This window comes from Nerophis ophidion, linkage group LG09, assembly GCF_033978795.1.
Source record: "Nerophis ophidion isolate RoL-2023_Sa linkage group LG09, RoL_Noph_v1.0, whole genome shotgun sequence".
NCBI lineage: Eukaryota > Metazoa > Chordata > Actinopteri > Syngnathiformes > Syngnathidae > Nerophis > Nerophis ophidion.
In genome coordinates this window covers 5,485,302-5,507,211 of record NC_084619.1, presented here as the reverse complement: position 1 = coordinate 5,507,211, position 21,910 = coordinate 5,485,302, and the positions used below count along the sequence as shown (strand labels likewise).

Here is a 21,910-nt window from a genome sequence, read left to right as displayed (position 1 = left end):
ACCGGCGGGCCAGCTCTAATCTTAATTTGATATTACCTCAAGGGCCAAATGAAATTACACGGCGGGCCAGAGTTTGACACCCATGGTCTAGAATATGTTTTGTTTATTCATTATTGACGTGTTTCTTGCTACTTTATGTTGTATATTTTTTACATGAGATTTCCAGTTCAATTAAAAAATAAAAAAAAATCAATCATCGTACCTACAAATTTGGTTTCATATACTCTTTCAATTTCTATTCCGTCTATTTGTATTTGTCTTTCCCCTCTACTGTTATCAAATAGCATTATTTTAGTCTTACTGAGATTCAAAGACAGTCGGTTTTTGTCAAACCATCTTTTTAATTTGTTAATTTCTTCTATTATTCACATTAGGTTCTGTGTGTTCTCTCCTGAACAAAACATTCTTGTATCAGCCGCAAATAATACTAACTTTAAACCCTTCCTAACTTTACAAACGTCATTTATATAGAGATTGCACAATGTTGGTCCTAGTATTGATCCCTGAGGTACACCACAGGATGTATTTATTTAACGTTGTAGATATGTGTCACGTATTGTTTCCTGTTTGTTAAATAACTGATTTACATGGACCCCAAATTAAACAAGTTGAAAAACTTAATCGGATGTTACCATTTAGTGGTCAATTGTACGGAATATGTACCGGACTGTGCAATCTACTAATAAAAGTTTCAATCAATCAATCAATCAATCAGTTTAAGGCCAGCCCTCTGAACACAAACAACCCCCCGAAAAACACTTGGTCGGTATAATAATTTACATTGTTTTGATATGTTAGACTGACCATACATCCTCTTTTGCAGGCCTGTCCGGGCGGGGTTTCTTGAATGCTTCAAATGTCCGGCGTTTTGAGTCAGAGTTGCGTGTATTTTCAATGTACGTATAGAGTTAAGAAGAGGTTGAAAAACAAAACAAATTGTGAAGGTGTGCAAGCAGCAGAACTCGTGAGGGAGGGGCAGAGAGAGCGAGATAGTGGAACGGTTGTTAATCAAGGCATATTTGGTCAACAGTCATACAGGTCACACTGAGGGTGGCCGTATAAACAACTTTAACACTGTTACAAATATGCGCCACATCCGCAACGTAACACAATACAAACGCAAAAGAGCAAATACCCAGAATCCCTTGAAACACAGCTACCCCTTACCTTCCTCACCTGTCACATCAAATATTCCACTTTGAAAAATAATTTTGGCGGAAGTTTTTACATATTTTGTGTGCTTGCCATAAAAAAAAACATAGTTTTGTTTGACAAAAAAAGGGTGGAAAACAAACAAAAAAACTAAACATTTTGAAATGAGGAATAGATCTGAAGTTGATGTAGACTCTAGGGATTTAAGCGTTAAATATAAAATGTATGTATGCCCTGGCACACCATTATGATCATTTCATGACCAAAGCAAAAACCTTTTAACACTTTTATACTGAAATAAATACACTTACAACTTATTAATAAATAAAAACAGAAAAAAACTAGCAGCAGCGGTAATGTTTAGATCCATGAAGGAAAGAAGAAAGTGAATGAATGTTTATAACTGAATACATTTACATATGCTAACATACTCACTAATAGTCACTAGAAAAATGGCTAAAAATATCTGGTTTTGTTGCCACAATTTGATTTTTTTCTCCCTAATCTTTTTTTTTTCCATGCACACATCTGACTGAAAATGACACACAATCCACTTTTATGTCGCGACCCAGCAGTTGGGAACCACTGGTCAACTGTATAACAGTTACTGTAATATTTCCATGTCTGTCCAGAGTGATTGACCACTTTGCAAAAATGAAAAGGAGACGTTAGTTTTCTTCTCAGAAAATGATTCCCTGAACAGACACAAAACAGTTGTTCATTTATTCTACTATTGTGGCTTTATTGTTTTGTGTATATTTTATAGTTTTGTGTATCTGAAATAGGATTCGCCACATTGCCATAAATGGAAATTAAATAATATAAAAGAACCCAGAGATGTAGGGGTGCTTTATTTTTTGTTTTACTTTTGTAGATGTTAAATTTGCAGATGATTACTGCAATAAATATTTCAAAAAGATTCATTGCTCTTCCTTTTTGTTTTTACCAGTAGCAGTTTAGAAGTCTGGAGTAAAAAAGTGCACAAGTAGGTCAAATGCATGAGTTAATTTCAGGTGGTTCATCACAGATCCATACAACATCATCTGATATGATTTCATAGTTTAAAGCACTATTTTATGTATTTTTTATGATGAATAAGTGCTAAAAATGTTTTTGCTTGCGCGCTTTGTACGCTCACATGAATTATTTAATTATTTAGTGGGGCGGCATAGCTCGGTTGGTAGAGTGGCCGTGCCAGCAACTTGAGGGTTGCAGGTTCGATTCCCGCTTCCGCCATCCTAGTCACTGCCGTTGTGTCTTTGGGCAAGACACTTTACCCACCTGCTCCCAGTGCCACCCACACTGGTTTAAATGTAACTTAGATATTGGGTTTCACTATGTAAAGCGCTTTGAGTCACTAGAGAAAAGCGCTATATAAATATAATTCACTTCACCATTTGTGCCCCAGGTGTGCCCCAGTACAGTATTAGGTCTAGTGACCCCCCTGATACCTACTAAAGTGACAATATATATAGTTTCTGTTGTTTTTTAAATAGGATATGGCTGTAAACAATGAGTGTTTTATCAGTAGTGCAAATACTTATGATAAAGCAGCAGATGTGTGCAATTTTGCGTAGTCATTTTTTCTGTGGGTCATGGGGTTTAGAGTTCAGGTTGTTCCAGGGGGTGGGATTTCAAAGTCCTGACAGCCTGATGGATCGGGCTGAGGATTTAGGGGGGGATTTAATGAATTAAGTAACGTTTATGACAACCTTTTTCCAAAACACTGTATATAACGTGAGATGTAACAGGACAATGCATACGTTTAACATTTGTTTTCAAAACGCTGTCAAAAAAGTGGAACCCCAAAAATGTACTGTGGGACCCCATTTTTATAACTTGATGGGGTCCATGGGACCCCATTTTGAAACTTCCTAGTGCCAACACTGCTGTCAACAGAGGAGAAACATGCTTTATTTAAATAAATATATTATTTATAAAGCAAGTTGAAGTATCATTGGCCAATTTTCACCTAGTCCCAGCCTTGGCACGCATATATGTGTCCTCTTTTTGGGCTTTCACAATATAGTCAGCCTAGATACTAGGGCTGTGAATCTTTGGGTGTCCCACGATACGATTATATATCGATTTTTTTCGATTCTCGATTCAAAAACTATATTTTTACGATTTAAAACGATTCTGTATTCATTCAATACATAGATTTCAGCAGGATCTACCCCAGTCTGCTGACATGCTAGCAGAGTAGTGGATTTTTTTTTAAAAGCTTTTATAATTGTAAAGGACAATGTTTTATCAACTAATTGCAATGATGTAAATTTGTTTTAACAATTAAACGAACCAAAAATACGACTTAATCTTTGTGAAAACATTGGACACAGTGTGTTGTCAAGCTTATGAGATGCCATGCAAGTGTAAGCCACTGTGACACTATTGTTCTTTTTTCTGATTATAATGTCAATGAGGGATTTTTAATCACTGCTATGCTGATATTATAACTAATATTGATACTTTTACTGATAATATTCATTTTTGTTTCATTACTTTTGGTTTGTTCTGTGTGGTGTTTGTGTCTCCTCTCAATTGCTCTGTTTATTGCAGTTCTGAGTGTTGCTGGGTCAGGTTTGGTTTTGGAATTGGATTGCATTGTTACGGTATTGCTGTGTATTGTTTTGTTGGATTGATTAAAAAAAAAAATATATAGTTTAAAAAAAAAATGAGAATCGATTCTGAATCGCACAACGTATTCGAATCGGTTCGTATGCGAATCGATTTATACCGAAACCCCGAATGTTTTTTTTATTAAATGTGCTTTTTTGGGTGTTTTTGTATGAGCGTTTAAACATAACCTGTTAACTGCTGCCAATCAAATGGTGAATAAGATACCCTATAGGGTTCATATGTTTGTAAATCTGAGTGTGATGAAGTCAGTGCCTCACCAGCCATGAACCTCACCGCACGTCACTGCTGTCAACACAAGAGAAAAATGCTTTATTTAACTAAATATATTATTTCTAAAGCAAGTTCAAGTATCATTGGCAAATTTTCACCTTGACTTTATAATCTCACTAAAATACCATTAACACAATAAGCAGATAAGGGATTTTCCAGAATTATCCTAGTAAATGTGTCTAATTACATCTAAAACGCGCCTGGAGCCGTCGCCTTTTCTTTCTTTTTTCTTTTAGTGCTTCACTCTAACTTTCCTCATCCACGAATATTTCATTCTCGCTCAAATTAATGGGGAAATTGTCGCTTTCTCGGTCCGAATTGCTCTTATTGCTGTTGGCTCACAATATAAACAATGTGAGGATGTGAGGAGCCCTCACACCGGTGACATCACACGCACATCGTCTGTTACTTCCGGTACAGGCAAGGCCTTTTTATTAGCGACCAAAAGTTGCGAACTTTATCGTGGATGTTCTCTACTAAATCCTTTCAGCAAAAATATGGCACTATCGCGAAATGATAAAGTATGACACATAGAATGGACCTGCTATCCCCGTTTAAATACGAAAATCTCATTTCAGTAGGCATTCAAATAAATATTTATAAAGCAAGTTGAAATATCATTGGCTAATTTTCACCTAGTCCCGGCCTTGGCACACATATGTCCTCTTTTTGGGATTTCACAATATCGTCAGCTTAGATATGTTAGAATATTCTAATAGTGCACTAAAATGAAACAAAGTACAGTGTTTTTTAAATATTTTTTGACACTGGGGTCACAAAATGGTCACCTGTCTTTTACGACCATGATTATGTGTAACATTTTCCCGCACTTTTTTTTGAAGCCTTAGCGTCTTGTTGACGATGCTTACAGTCTGACATATTGATATGTGGCCAGCCAACAACTGTACGCTCTTATTGACATTCTTAAAGGCCTACTGAAAGCCACTACTAGCGACCACGCAGTCTGATAGTTTATATATCAATGATGAAATATTAATATTGCAACACATGCCAATACGGCCTTTTTAGTTTACTAAATTGCAATTTTAAATTTCCCGCTGAGTTTTTTGTTGAAAACGTCGCTTAATGATGACGCGTGTTTGTGACGTCTCGGGTTGTAGCGGACATATTAGCCCAGCACCACTTGCGGCTAAAAGTTGTCTCTTTTCATCGCATAATTACACAGTAATTTGGACATCTGTGTTGCTGAATCTTTTGCAATTTGTTCAATTAATAATGGAGACATCAAAGAAGAATGCTGTTGGTGGAAAGCAGTGGATTGCAGCTGCCTTTAGCACCGAAACACAGCCGGTGTTTCTTTGTTTGTCGTGAAGCTTTAACACAGAGCGGTCAAGCGAACATGTTTCTCTACGTCAACCAGCAAGTTTTTGGATGGGAAAATTGTGATATTAAGTCGGCTCTTACCGGAGACTTGAGTGGATTACGCGACCTCATCCTGCAGCTCAAAAACGCGGCTGTGATCTTGGCTCCTCGGCTTCTCTCAGAGACACTGGCGTTCACCGCAGCCATCTGACTTTCAGGTAAGACCTTATAATCTCACTAAAATACTATTAACACAATAAGCAGATAAGGGATTTTCCAGATTTATTGTAGTAAATGTGTCTAATTACATCTGAAACGCGCCTGGAGCTAGCTTCTGTAGCCGAGGATCGGACCGCCAAGTGCCCTGCCTTCGGCTGCCGCCCAGCTCACATTGCACCCGACCTCTATGGCCCCTGCTATGGGTGGTGAGCCCATTGGAGGGGTGACCCACGTTGCCTCTTCGGGCTGTGCCCGACCGGGCCCCATGGGAACACGGTCGATCTACGTTCCCATCCTCACCTATGGTCATGAGCTTTGGGTCATGACCGAAAGGATAAGATCACGGGTACAAGCGGCCCAAATGAGTTTGGGGCTCTCCCTTAGAGATAGGGTGAGAAGCTCTGCCATCCGGGAGGGACTCAAAGTAAAGCCGCTGCTCCTTCACATCGAGAGGAGCCAGATGAGGTGGTTCGGGCATCTGGTCAGGATGCCACCCGAACGCCTCCCTAGGGAGGTGTTTAGGGCACGTCCAACCGGTAGGAGGCCACGGGGAAGACCCAAGACACGTTGGGAAGACTATGTTTCCTGGCTGGCCTGGGAACGCCTCGGGATCCACCGGGAAGAGCTAGACTAAGTGGCTGGGGAGAGGGAAGTCTGGGTTTCCCTGCTTAGGCTGTTGCCCCCGCGACCCGACCTCGGATAAGCGGAAGATGATGGATGGATGGACGCGCCTGGAGCCATTGCCTTTTTTTTTTTTTAAGTGCTTCACTCTAACTTTCCTCATCCACGAATCTTTCATCCTCGCTCAAATTAACGGGGAAATCGTCGCTTTCTCGGTCCAAATTGTTCTTACTGCTGTTGGCTCACATTATAAACAATGTGAGGATGTGAGGAGCCCTCACACCGGTGACATCACACGCACATCGTCCGCTACTTCCGGTACAGGCAAGGCTTTTTTATTAGCGACCAAAAGTTGCGAACTTTACCGTTGATGTTCTCTACTGAATCCTTTCAGCAAAAATATGGCAATATCGCGAAATTATCAAGTATGACACATAGAATAGACCTCCTATCCCCGTTTAAATACGAAAATCTCATTTCAGTAGGCCTTCAAATAAATATTTATAAAGCAAGTTGAAGTATCATTGGCTAATGTTCACCTAGTCCCGGCCTTGGCACACATAGTCCTCTTTTTGGGATTTCACAATATGGTCAGACTAGATATGTTATATTATTCTAACAGTGCACTAAAATGAAACAAAGTAGAGTGTTTCTTTTGTATTTTTTGACACTGGGGTCACAAAATGGTCACCTGTCTTTTACGACCATGATTATGTGTAACATTTTCCCGCACTTTTTTTCGAAGCCTTAGCGTCTTGTTGACGATGCTTACAGTCTGACATATTGATATGTGGCCAGCCAACAACTGTACGCTCTTATTGACATTCTTAATCCGCCTTGCGAGCACATAACAGCGGCCAGACCCGAGCCGAGATGTTGCTGTTTCGGAAATAGGGACAAACAGTGGGTATACGGTCCTCACATTGCACCCCCAGTACAACGCACACTACACGGGCCCGAATAGTCTCGTCATCCTGGAAGTGTGTGTGGCGATAAAGATGGAGATATGATGTCTCACCTGGTCACATATGTAACCCAATCCCGTCCGTCGTTGTGCTCCGTCTTCAGTGCTCCCACCAAGGACCCAAAGTCATCCTCCCAATCAGCGCATCGCTGCTTCGACGTCTCCCCGGGAAGAGCACCTCGTCTTCGGCGTGGATCTGCAGGTTGGCATGGTTCATTTGAGAAACTTTTTTTTTTTTTTTTTTTTCGCCCACCTCTTTGCTGTAATTTGCTCTATTCTTAGCGCCTCGCCGCTAAACACATAATTGGATCATCCCCGCGGCTTGACAGCGACAACTCAGGAACGTCCAATAGCCGGAGGCGAGAGATCAGCCACGCCGATTCAACTAATCCGTCTGACGGCTCCTTCCTGCCGGAGGTGTGCGCCACTCGGTGCCCAGGGAAGGACGAAGCGGCTCGGGCGGGCGGTCGGGGTGCTGCAGCCGGCACGATGATCATAACACTGCGGGCTCTCCTGGAGCAAGGGGTAAGTCAGTCAGCGTGCTAGCACGCTCCTTTACTGCGGGAGTCTGCACCGGGACGTCCAGGTGGCGCTCCTTTGCGCTTCTCCGCAGGCCCTGCAGGGGCATCTGCGCATATGGGGGGCACACAGAAATAGCCAAGATCATTTAACTCCTGTACTTTACTGTGCTGCTAAGTTGTACAGTAGTGCAGTGCTGCAGTATCACAACAACTGCTATGAATTTAAGAGTCCTGCAGAATATGTATGTCATATACTGGGTAATTCAATCAATCAATCAATCAATGTTTACTTATATAGCCCTAAATCACTAGTGTCTCAAAGGGCTGCACAAACCACCACGACATCCTCGGTAGGCCCACATAAGGGCAAGGAAAATTCACACCCAGTGGGACGTCGGTGACAATGATGACTATGAGAACCTTAGAGAGGAGGAAAGCAATGGATGTCGAGCGGGTCTAACATGATACTGTGAAAGTTCAATCCACAATGGATCCAACATAGTCGCGAGAGTCCAGTCCAGAGCAGATCCAACACAGCAGCGAGAGTCCCGTTCACAGCGGAGCCAGCAGGAAACCATCCCAAGCGGAGGCGGATCAGCAGCGCAGAGATGTCCCCAGCTAACACCCCAAAAAGTTTTTCAACTTGTTTAAGTCGGGGTCCACGTTAATCAATTCATGGTACAAATATATACTATCAACATAATACATCCATCCATTTTCTACCGCGTATTCCCTTTTTGGGGTCGCGGTGGGCGCCGGCGCCTATCTCAGCTACAATCGGGCGGAAGGCGGGGTACACCCTGGACAAGTCGCCACCTCATCGCCAACACAGATAGACAGACAACATTCACACACTAGGGCCAATTTAGTGTTGCCAATCAACTTATCCCCAGGTGCATGTCTTTGGAAGTGGGAGGAAGCCGGAGTACCCGGAGGGAACCCACGCATTCACGGGGAGAACATGCAAACTCCACACAGAAAGATCCCGAGCCTGGATTTGAACCCAGGACTGCAGGACCTTCGTATTGTGAGGCAGACGCACTAACCCCTCTGCCACCGTGAAGCCCCATGAACCCTAACCCTAACAAACTAAGGGCTGTGACATACATTTCCATCGACAATATATTCAAATGTGTTTATATTTTCCTATGACAAGATCCCAAAACTCTCCAAAATAACAACTGCTAAATTCAAATGAACAAACTATCCATCCATCCATTCATTTTCTGCCGCTTATTCCCTTTTGGGGTCGCGGGGGGCGCTGGCGCCTATCTCAGCTACAATCGGGCGGAAGGCGGGGTACACCCTGGACAAGTCGCCACCTCATCACAGGGCCAACACAGATAGACAGACAACATTCACACACTAGGGCCAATTTAGTGTTGCCAATCAACCTATCCCCAGGTGCATGTCTTTGGAGGTGGGAGGAAGCCGGAGTACCCGGAGGGAACCCACGCATTCACGGGGAGAACATGCAAACTCCACACAGAAAGATCCCGAGCCTGGATTTGAACCCAGGACTGCAGGACCTTCGTATTGTGAGGCAGACGCACTAACCCCTCTGCCAACGTGAAGCCCCCAACATAATACAGTCATCACACAAGTTAATCATCATAGTATATACATTGAATTATTTACATTATTTACAATCCGGGGGGTGGGATGAGGAGCTTTGGTTGATATCAGTACTTCAGTCATCAACAATTGCATCAACAGAGAAATGTGGACATTGAAACAGAGTAGGTCTTATTTAGTAGGATATGTACAGCCAGCAGAGAACATAGTGAGTTCACATAGCATAAGAACAAGTATATACATTAGAAGTACATTTGAGTTGTTTATAATCCGGGGAGATGGGATGTGAATGGAGGAGGGTATTAGTAAAGTGTTGAAGTTGCCTGGAGGTGTTGTTTTAGAGCGCTTTTGAAGGAGGATAGAGATGCACTTACTTTTATACCTGTTGGGAGTGCATTCCACATTGATGTGGCATAGAAAGAGAATGAGTTAAGACCTTTGTTAGATCGGAATCTGGGTTTAACGTGGTTTGTGGAGCTCCCCCTGGTGTTGTGGTTATGGTGGTCATTTACGTTAAGTAGTTTGACATGTACTTCGGTATCAAGGAGGTGTAGTGGATTTTATAGACTAGGCTCAGTGCAAGTTGTTTTACTCTGTCCTCCATCCTGAGCCAGCCCACTTTGGAGGAGTGGGTTGGATTGAGGTGTGATCCGGGGTGGAGGTCTAAAAGTAACCGGACTAGCTTATTCTGGGATGTTTGGAGTCTAGATTTGAGGGTTTTGGAAGTGCTGGGGTACCAGGAGGTGCAATAATAAAGGGCTAAATCATGGGTGTCAAACTCTGGCCCGCGGGCCAAATCTGGCCCGCCGTGTAATTTAATTTGGCCCTTGAGGCAATATCAATTTAGCATTAGAGCTGGGGAGCCGGTGTTATACAGCTGTGGTGTCGCTGTAACACCGCATTCACCGCTAATACTCATACTTGCCAACCCTCCTAATTTTCCCGGTAGACTCCCGAAGTTCAGTGCCCCTCCCGTAAATCTCCCGGGGCAACCATTCTCCTGAATTTTTACCGATTTCCACCTGGACAACTATATTGGGGGCGTGCACGGCACTGCCTTTAGCGTTCTCTACAACCTGTCGTCACGTTCATTTTTCCTCCATACTAACAGCGTGTCACATAATATTTGTGGCTTTTACACACACACACACAAGTGAATGCAAGGCATACTTGGTCAACAGCCATACAGGTCACACTGAGGGTGGCCGTATAAACAACTTTAGCACTGTTACAAATACGCGACACACTGTGAACCCACACCAAACAAGACTGACAAACACATTTCGGGTGAACATGGGCACCGTAACACAACAGAACAAATACCCAGAACCCCTTGCAGCACTAACTCTTCTGGGAAACTTCCAGCAAACATACCAATAATTAACATTTTATTCATGCATTTTCTCTTGCTAGTTCAAGGCTTGAATGTTTGGTTCATTCATTACTGTTATTTTATTTTCAAATGTATTATTAGCCTGTTGAAAGTTTTTTATATTTACCTCAGAAGATTGCAAATACAAAAAAGGCATTACTTTTTTATTCAAATTTTATTTGATATGCCATTGATTTTTTTTTTAATTATTATTATTATTATTTGAAACTGGATTTTGCATGTCACTAAAGTTATACAAGCCTTGCTTGTTCAATATTTAATGGAAAACCTGTGTCTCTATTAAAAGGTTCATTTGTTTAACCTATGCCCGCGGCTTTGTTCTGTTTAAAATTTTGGCCCACTCTGTATTTGAGTTTGACACCCCTGGGCTAAATCATTGTCACAATTCTTAAAGGCCTACTGAAATGAGATTTTCTTCTTTAAACGGGGATAGCAGGTCCATTTTATGTGTCATACTTGATCATTTCGCGATATTGCCATAATTTTGCTGAAAGGATTTAGTAGAGACCATCGGCGATAAAGTTCGCAACTTTTGGTCGCTAATAAAAAAGCCTTGCCTGTACCTGAAGTAGCAGACGATGTGCGCGTGACGTCACGGGTTGTGGAGCTCCTCACATCTGAACATTGTTTACAATCATGGCCACCAGCAGCGATAGCGATTCGGACCGACAAAGCGACGATTTCCCCATTAATTTGAGCGAGGATGAAATATTCGTGGATAAGGAAAGTGGGAGTGAAGGACTAGAAAAGAAAAAAAAGACGAGGGCAGTGGAAGCGATTCAGATGTTATTAGACACATTTACTAGGATCATTCTGGAAAATGTTGTGTTCAACTAAAGGGGAGGTGACGGCAAACGAACACCAGGTCGCAGTGTACAATAATTTATTATATATATAGTAAGTATTTATATATATATATATATATATATATATATATATATATATATATATATATATATATATATATATAATAACACTACAAAACAATACAAACAATAAACTAGAGAATGATGTGTGTGTCAAAAACCCAAGAGTGTGTGTTGTAAGACTATGTGTGTATAGATTAGCTGGAGGGTCTTACCAAAGTGTTGAGAGACGCGATGCAGTCCAATAAGGGCAAGACAGGCAGGGTAGTCCGTGGAAGGAAGCGAGGGGTCGAGGGACGAAGGAGGCAATCCGAGGGACAAAGGAGATCCGGGGAAGAGTGAGACGCATAGCTCACTTTTGCAGGTGACGGAGAGTTCTGCGGGGACACGGGAGAAGACACTGAGAACCACGGAGAGACCAAACACAGGGAAAAAAGGATTTGCATAAAGCAGGATGATTGCTTATTGTACTTCAACAGAGAACTAAGTTCCCGCGAGGATCCCTGGGTCCACTGGTGTCTTAAGCAGCTGCACGTCAGTCACAGGTGTGTACTGCGGCCGAGTGCGGGGGCGTGTCTGGAGGTCAGCAGGTCCTCAGGTTGGACCCAACGCGGAGGGAGACGCAGAATACGCATGTCCCACAACAGAAAATCCCTTATCTGCTTATTGTGTAACTAGTGTTTTAGTGAGATTATATGGTCGTACCTGAAAGTCGGAGGGGTGTGGTGACCGCCAGTGTCTTCGATGGAAGCAACGTTTCTCGACGAGGCAAGGCGGCCGGGCTGAGATTTTTTTTTTTCCCCCTCCTCCACGGTGTAAGCATCCGCCGGAGGAGGCAAGACAGTCCGCAGCTGCAGGAGGCGAGGCACGACGCAAGTTCTCCGCTCATAACTACGGTAAGAGCCGACTTAATAGCACCATTTTCTCACCGAAACCTGCGGGTTGACATGTGGTAGGGAACCATGTTCGTTTGACCGCTCCGTTCCATAGTAAAGCTTCACCATCATCCTTCGGGAATGTGAACAAGGAAACACCGGCTGCGTTTGTGTGGCTAAAGCCGGCCGCAATACACCGCTTCCTACCTACATCTTTCTTCTTTGACGTCTCCATTATTAATTGAAAAAATTGCAAAAGATTCAGCAACACAGATGTCCAGAATACTGTGTAATTATGCGATTAAAGCGGACGACTTATAGCTGGGATCGGTGCTGGATCAAATTGTCCGCTACAATCCGTGACGTCACGCGCACACGTCATCATACCGCGACGTTTTCAACAGGATACGTGGCGCGAAATTTAAAATTGCAATTTAGTGAACTAAAAAGGCCGTATTGACATGTGTTGCAATGTTAATATTTCATCATTGATATATAAACTATCAGACTGTGTGGTCGCTAGTAGTGGCTTTTGATTGATTGATTGATTGAAACTTGTATTAGTAGATTGCACAGTTCAGTACATATTCCGTACAATTGACCACTAAATGGTAACACTCTAAGTTTTTCAACTTGTTTAAGTCGGGGTCCACGTTAATCATCCATCCATCCAACCATTTCCTACCGCTTATTCCCTTTCGGGGTCGCGGGGGGCGCTGGCGCCTATCTCAGCTACAATCGGGCGTAAGGCGGGGTACACCCTGGACAAGTCGCCACCTCATCGCAGGGCCAACACAGATAGACAGACAACATTCACACTCACATTCACACACTAGGGCCAATTTAGTGTTGCCAATCAACCTATCCCCAGGTGCATGTCTTTGGAAGTGGGAAGAAGCCGGAGTACCCGGAGGGAACCCACGCATTCACGGGGAGAACATGCAAACTCCACACAGAAAGATCCCGAGCCTGGATTTGAACCCAGGACTGCAGGACCTTCGTATTGTGAGGCAGACGCACTAACCCCTCTGCCACCGTGAAGCCACTGCCACGTTAATCAATTCATGGTAAATGTTTCAGTAGGCCTTTAAGTTAGTACAATCTACAAAAATTGCACCTTACTTGTTAAGGGGTTTTCTGCACATTTGACATTCACAAAATTGTTACCTTTGGAGTAGTGTGGTCCCGATACCAATATTTTGGTACCGGTACCAGTACCAAAATGTATTTCAATACTTTTCGGTTCTTTTGTAAATAAAGGGGACCACAAAATAATTACACTATAGGCTTTATTTTAACAAAAAATCTGACGGTGCATTAAACATGTGTTTTTTATTGCAAGTTTATCCTTAAATAAAATAGTGAACATACAAGACAACTTGTCTTTTAGTAGTAAGTACACAAAATGTAGTTCTAATTTAGTCTGCTGACATATGCAGTAACATCCATCCATCCATTTCCAACCGCTTGTCCCTTTTAGGGTCGCGGGGGGGCGCTAAAGCCTATCTCAGCTGCATTCGGGCGGAAGGCGGGGTAAACCCTAGACAAGTCACCACCTCATTGCAAGGCCAACACAGACAACATTCACACTCACTTTCACACAGTTGGGCCCATTTAGTGTTGCCAATCCACCTATTGTGTTATTTTCCCTTCTATTATTTTGTCTACATTGTTAAGGACAAGTGGTAGAAAATGGATTATTAATCTACTTGTTCACTTATTGATAATATCTGCTCACTTTCTCTTTTAACATATAAAATGTATTTCGATACTTTTCGGTACTTTGATACTTTTCTAAATAAAGGGGACCACAAAAAATTGCATCATTGGCTTTATTTTAACAAAAAATCTGACGGTACATTAAACATATGTTTCTTATTGCAAGTTTATCCTTAAATAAAATAGTGAACATACAAGAAAACTTGTCTTTTAGTAAGTAAGCAAACAAAGGCTCCTAATTTAGTCTGCTGATATATGCAGTAACATATTGTGTCATTTTCCCTTCTATTATTTGTCAACATTGTTAAGGACAAGTGGTAGAAAATGGATTATTAATGTACTTGTTTACTTACTGATAATATCTGCTCACTTTCTCTTTTAACATGTAAAATGTATTTCGATACTTTTCGGTACTTTGATACTTTTCTAAATAAAGGGGACCACAAAAAATTGCATCATTGGCTTTATTTTAACAAAAAATCTGACGGTACATTAAACATATGTTTCTTATTGCAAGTTTATCCTTAAATAAAATAGTGAACATACAAGACAACTTGTCTTTTATTAGTAAGTAAACAAACAAAGGCTCCTAATTTAGTCTGCTGATATATGCAGTAACATATTGTGTCATTTTCCCTTTGTTTTAAAACCCGTTTTAGCTCCCAGACTCTGGAACAACTTCCACCAGTCCCCTTTGTGATCTTGACTGGATGTTGTTGATAAATGGCTTTCGCTTTGCATAGTAGAGCTTTAACTTGCACTTACAGATGTAGCGACCAACTGTATTTAGTGACAGTGGTTTTCTGAAGTGTTCCTGGGCCCATGTGGTGATATCCTTTAGAGATTGATGTCGGTTTTTGATACAGTGCCGTCCGAGGGATCGAAGGTCACGGTCATTCAATGTTGGTTTCCGGCCATGCCGCTTACGTGGAGTGATTTCTCCAGATTATCTGAACCTTTTGATGATATTATGGACCGTAGATGTTGAATTCCCTAAATTTCTTGCAATTGCACTTTGAGAAACATGGTTTTTAAACTGTTTGACTATTTGCTCACGCGGTTGTGGACAAAGTGGTGTGAAAGACTGAGCATATTTTGGGAAGCTGTTTTTATACCCAATCATGGCACCCACTTGTTCCCAATTAGCCTTCACACCTGCGGGATGTTCCTAATAAGTGTTTGATGAGCATTCCTCAACTCTATCAGTATTTTTCGCCACATTTCCCAACTTCTTTGTCACATGTTGCTGGCATCAAACTCTAAATTTAATGATTATTTGCAACAAAAAAAAATGTTTATCAGTTTGAACATCAAATATGTTGTCTTTGTAGCATATTCAACTGAATATGGGTTGAAAATGATTTGCAAATCATTGTATTCCGTTTATATTTACTTCCAACACAATTTCCCAACTCATATGGAAACAGGGTTTGTAGTCAATGCACCTTTTAAACTTTTGTAGCCTTATTATGATATCGCCCCTGTTGTTTAATTTAATACAATTTTGTACAGCGCTTTGTGATTTTATCTGTGAAAAACGCTTTATAAATCAAATTTACCTACTTACTTTTTTTGCCATACCATAAAATGATGAAGCGAATGTATCACTTGGCTTCATTATAACCAAGGTGGGAGATGAGGAAAGACTGGGGTCTTGTTTCTTTTAAAGTTATAACAATTTAATAGACAAATTATACTATTTTTTTTCACGGTGGAGAGTAGGAGGGCACAAAATAGTTTCTTCTTCCTAGGGGGTAACAGAAAATATTTAATAAGCACTGGTATAGAGGAGGGCAGCACGGTGGGAGAGGGGTTAGTGCGTCTGCCTCACAATACGAAGGGTCGGCGTGGCGTAGTGGGAGAGTGGCCGTGCGCAACCCGAGGGTCACTGGTTCAAATCCCACCTAGTACCAACCTCGTCACGTCCGTTGTGTCCTGAGCAAGACACTTCACCCTTGCTCCTGATGGGTGCTGGTTGGCGCCTTGCATGGCAGCTCCCTCCATCAGTGTGTGAATGTGTGTGTGAATGGGTAAATGTGGAAGTAGTGTCAACGCGCTTTGAGTACCTTGAAGGTAGAAAAGCGCTATACAAGTACAACCCATTTATCATTTATTTATTTGTCCTGAGTCCTGGGTTCAATCGCGGGCTCGGGATCTTTCTGTGTGGAGTTTGCATACCCTCCGGTTCCCTCCGGGTTCTCCAGCTTCCTCCCACTTCCAAAGACATGCACCTGGGGATAGGTTGATTGGCAACACTAAATTTGCCCTAGTGTGTGAATGTTGTCTATCTGTGTTGGCCCTGCGATGAGGTGGCAACTTGTCCAGGATGTACACTGCCTTCCGCCCGATTGTAGCTGAAATAGGCTCCAGCGCCCCCGAAGGGAATAAGCTGCAGAAAATGGATGGATGGATGGTGTCCAGGAACTTGGACTTGTGTTGATTCAACGGCGAATCCTTGCATTGCCATTTTAAGCTCCTAAAGGCCACCCAGCAGGCACAAGACATTGATACAACGTTGATTATACGTATATGTTTTTTAAAACGGACCTCTAAACGACGTTGCAAAATAGTTGTATTCGTAAATTGAGACAACGTTCGTGTCTAACGTTGGAGCCACGTTGTTGTTTGGGAAAATGACCAAATTTCAACGGTCAAATGAACGTCACAACTTGACATTGAATAAAAGTTGTCAAAAAGGATGTTGTTTCAACGTTATACCGAATTTTTCAGACTATAAGTGGCAGTTTTTTTCATAGTTTGCAACTTATACTCACTGCTAGTGTTTTAATGGCTAAGCTTTTATTTTATATATTGGTTTGTATTGTAGTATTTTAATATTTATTTTAATGAAAAGTGCGTAATAAGTAAAATCTATTAGTTATTTCTGGCAGGCGTTGTGGCGTCCTGCTCTGTTGTATCTCTCAAGTGGTTCTTGAACGCACCGTAAAAACACCTCCTTCTCGTATTCATCCGAGTACCATATTTTTCGGACTATAAGTCGCAGTTTTTTTTCATAGTTTGACCGGGGGTGCGACTTATACCCAGGAGCGACTTGTGTGTGAAATTTTTACCACATTACCGTAAAATATCAAATATTATTTAGCTCATTCACGTAAGAGACTAGACGTATAAGATTTCGTGGGATTTAGCGACTAAGAGTGACAGATTGTTTGGTAAACGTATAACATGTTCTATATGTTATAGTTATTTGAATGACTCTTACCATAATATGTTAGGTTAACATAGCAGGCACCTTCTCAGTTGGTTATTTATGCCTCATATAACGTACACTTATTCAGCCTGTTGTTCACTATTTATTTATTTTTAAATTGCCTTTCAAATGTCTATTCTTGGTGTTGGGTTTTATCAAATAAATTTCCCCCAAAAATGTGACTTAAACTCCAGTGCGACTTATATATGTTTTTGTCCTTCTTTATTATGCATTTTCGGCAGGTGCGACTTATACTCCGGAGCGACTTATACTCCGAAAAATGCGGTATTTGTCTTGTTGAATATTGGTTGGAAAATGATCAAAATTCAATGGTCGAATCAACGTCAGAACCCAACATTGATTAAACCTTGTCAAAAAGCATGTTGGTTCAACGTTATGTTCGAGTTGTTCAACGTCAGGACCTAAATCAACAAGTTCTTGTGCCTGCTGGTTGTCCCTTAGGAGGTTAAAATGTCAATGCAAGGATTCGCCAATGAGTAAACAACACAAGTCCAAGTTCCTCTATACCAGGTATCACCAACGTAAGGACCAGATGAATCGCCCGCTGGCCTGTTCTAAAAATAGCTCAAATAGCAGCACTTACCAGTGAGCTGCCTCTATTTTTTAAATTTTATTTATTTACTAGCAAGCTGGTCTCGCTTTGCTCGACATTTTTAATTCTAAGAGAGATAAAACTCAAATAGAATTTAAAAAATCCAAGAAAATATTTTAAAGACTTGGTCTTCACTTGTTTAAATTAATTCATTTTTTTTTTAAATTTGCTTCTTATAACTTTCAGAAAGACAATTTTAGAGAAAAAATACAATCTTAAAAAGGATTTGAGGATTTTTAAACACATATACCTTTTTACCTTTTAGATTCCTTCCTCTTCTTTCCTGACAATTCAAATCAATGTTCAAGCATTTTTTTTTATTTTTATTGTAAAGAATAATAAATACGTTTTGATTAATTCTTCATTTTAGCTTCTGTTTTTTCGACGAAAAATATTTGCGAAATATTTCTTAAAAATTAATATGATTAAAATTCAAATAAATTATTCTGGCAAATCTAGAAAATCTGTACAATCAAATTTAAATCTTATTTCAAAGTCTTTTAAATTTCTTTTAAAATTTTTGTTCTGGAAAATCTAGAAGAAAATAATGATTTGTCTTTGTTAGAAATATAGCTTGGTCCAATTTGTTATATATTCTAACAAAGTGCAGATTGGATTTTAACCTATTTAAAACATGTCATCAAAATTCTAAAATTAATCTTAATCAGGAAAAATTACGAATGATGTTCCATAAATTCTTTTTTTTATTTTTTCAAAAAGATTCGAGTTAGCTAGTTTTTCTCTTCATTTTTTTTGGTTGAATTTTGAATATTAAAGAGTCGAAATTGAAGATAAACTATGTTTCAAAATTTAATTTTCATTTTTTACGTGTTTTCTCCTCTTTTAAACCGTTCAATTAAGTGTTTTTTTCATCATTTATTCTCCACAAAAACATTCCGTAAAAGGAATAAAAATGTACGACGGAATGACAGACAGAAATACCCATTTTTTTATATAGAGAGATTTATTTATTAAAGGTAAATTGAGCAAATTGGCTATTTCTGGCAATTTATTGAAGTGTGTATCAAACTGGTAGCCCTTCGCATTAATCAGTACCCAAGAAGTAGCTCTTGGTTTCAAAAAGGTTGGTGACCCCTGCTCTATACCATCCATCCATCCATCCATTTCCTAACACTTATTCCCTTTGGGGTCGCTGGTGCCTATTTCAGTTACAATCGGGCGGAAGGCTGTGTACACCCTGGACAAGTTGCCACCTCACCGCAGGGCCAACACAGATAGACAGACAACATTCACACTCATATTCACACACTAGGGCCAATTTAGTGTTGCCAATCAACCTATCCCCAGGTGCATGTCTTTGGAGGTGGGAGGAAACCGGAGTACCCGGAGGGAACCCACGCAGTCACGGGGAGAACATGCAAACTCCACACAGAAAGATCCCGAGCCCGGGATTGAACCCTGACTACTCAGGACCTTCGTATTGTGAGGCAGACACACTAACCCCTCTACCACCGTGAAGCCCATTCCTCTATACCAGTGCTTTTTAAATATTTTCATTTCAGATGGGACAAGCATTACTCTGTTTAAAAAAAAATGTAGGGCCAGGCTGGCACCATCTAGAAATAGTCTTGGTTTTGCAACCCAAAAAAAAAAGGCTTTTGGAGTTGTTTGCACAAAATTATCCAAATTCTATTTTTGTAATGAATGTGCATTATTCAAATTTGGAGTTTCATGTTGGTTGTTTGATTGGCAACACTAAATTGGCCCTAGTGTGTGAATGTTGTCTGTCTATCTGTGTTGGCCCTGCCATGAGGTGGCGACTTGTCCGGGGTGTACCCTGCCATAGTAGCAATATAAAATTGAACACACATGTAATATTTACATATTATATACACAGTCTATAATATATTGTGATATATTATTATATCATGTGATATTTTATACAATATATAATAAATCCCAATTATCATGTACAGTATTACAGTATATGTATGCGGTCCTCTCCAAGGTTTCTCATAGTCATCATTGTCACTGTCACTGACGTCCCACTGGGTGTGAGTTTTTCCTTGCCCTTATGTCGGCTCTATACCGAGGATGTCGTTGTGGTTTGTGCAGCCCTTTGAGACATTTGTTATTTAGGCCTAAATAAATAAACATTGATTGATTGATTTAACAATCCGGTGGCCATGTACTGCTTGCCTGTGGGGACATCTCTGCGCTGCTGATCCGCCTCCGCTTGGGATGGTTTCCTGCTGGCTCCGCTGTGAACGGGACTCTCGCTGCTGTGTTGGATCCGCTTTGGACTGGACTCTCGCGACTGTGTTGGATCCATTATGGATTGAACTTTCACAGTATCATGTTGGACCCGCTCGACATCCATTGCTTTCCTCCTCTCCAAGGTTCTCACAGTCATCATTGTCACCGACGTCCCACTTGGTCATTATTGTCACCGATGTCCCACTGGGTGTGAGTTTTCCTTGCCCTTATGTGGGCCTACCGAGGATGTCGTAGTGGTTTGTGCAGCCCTTTGAGACACTAGTGATTTAGGGCTATATAAGTAAACATTGATTGATTGATTGATTGATTGATGTATTGTAAGTTTATAACATTAATGGCTATACACAATAAATTTGATTGATTGATTTTATATTTCACAGTGTACATTATAGTCAATAATAGCCAATATATTTGAACAAAGCCACATTGTTACGTTAATACCACTCTGGTAGTATGAAACTGAGTATTTTTCAATGCAAGTATACTAGTCTTGTACTAGATCAGCTGCACCTAATGCGCGTTTTTTTTTAAAACAAATTTCCTTTAAGAAAATGTAAATACATCAAAGTAGGCAATATAAAGTAACAAAAAATATAAAAATATTTAATATTCAAACATATCAATCTTTGACCTTGCTTGAAATTGTGCGTTGTAGGTGTTCAATGGACGGTCAGAGGTACTTTTACTTTGCACTGTCTTTGCAACATGTGGATAGTTTGTAGGGGAGAAAAATCATAATTATTTTCCTTTTCCAAAAAAATGGTTGGGTTTTGTCTCTGCAAAAATGAGAATGTTGTTTTGACCTCTGCATGATAGCAGTGTATATGTCTGCCCTCGTCTATTACCTGCCTAGTATTTGCAAGAGCTCAATGATCAATGTAGTGGTGGAATAGTATAGTATAGTATAGTATAGTATATTCCAACATATGGTATTTTTCTCCAAGTATTGATAGCCGGATAGATGAGGCGGAAGGAAGAGCTAATGGAGGTGGGTGTGTCTCTGTGGAGGAATGACGTACTACTGGTACGCGCATGCGCACGGCCCTCCCCCGCTGGTCCCGGCCTGTCAGGAGCAGGCAGATGGAAACGTAGGCAAGTGGATCGGGGTGAGGTCATGTATTTTTAAGGCGCACAACGGAATAAAACCGCTTTGCACCGGCGGCATAGACGCATAGTCCCGCTGCTCCGGAACATTGCATCGCACCGGCTGCGGGGTTGTTGTTTTTTCCCCCCCCTCCACATTTCAGCACCGAGGTAAGATGAGGACCCGAGAGCGCCTGTTCCTCGGACGTGCTCATTGTTTGGCCGTGGGGGGAGGGTCGTGTGTCATTTGTACGTGCATGCCGCTCTTTAACGACGTATAGCTCACCGAGGTATCGGGTCCTCTCTTATTTTCTCCTTTTTACGTCTACCCGTGAACGCAGCATCGGCTCATAGACGCTGTTTAACAAGCAGGCCTTGTCCTATACTGTAATGTCATATATATGCATAGTGTCATATGCCATACCATAGTGTCATATACTGTACATGCGTAGTGCCATATACCATACCATAGTGTCATATACCATACCATAGTGTCATATACATGCATAGTGTCATATACCATACCATAGTGTCATATACATGCATAGTGTCATATACATGCATAGTGTCATATACCATACCATAGTGTCATATACTGTACATGCATAGTGTCATATACCATACCAT

At 41.0% G+C, this 21,910-nt stretch overlaps 2 protein-coding genes across 7 annotated transcripts in view; one reads left to right on the top strand and one right to left on the bottom strand.

The window, feature by feature from the left end:
* LOC133559760 (uncharacterized) overlaps positions 1-7,766 on the bottom strand; it is a 177,077-nt gene extending 169,311 nt beyond the window's left edge. The window contains exon 1 of the mRNA XM_061911829.1: positions 7,244-7,766. The gene's annotated coding sequence lies outside the window, so the exon portion shown is untranslated. The remainder of the gene's footprint in view (positions 1-7,243) is intronic.
* LOC133558939 (mitogen-activated protein kinase 8-like) overlaps positions 7,271-21,910 on the top strand; it is a 74,937-nt gene continuing 60,297 nt past the window's right edge. For 2 of the 6 annotated variants that reach the window (XM_061910138.1, XM_061910139.1), the window contains exons 1-2: positions 7,271-7,391; positions 7,472-7,714. In XM_061910138.1, coding sequence (XP_061766122.1) covers positions 7,679-7,714 — 36 coding nt within the window. In that variant the 5' untranslated portion in view covers positions 7,271-7,391; positions 7,472-7,678. Of the gene's footprint in view, positions 7,392-7,471; positions 7,715-21,256; positions 21,455-21,910 lie in introns of those variants that run through there. The other 4 variants (XM_061910133.1, XM_061910137.1, XM_061910134.1 and 1 more) reach the window with 3 other exon arrangements.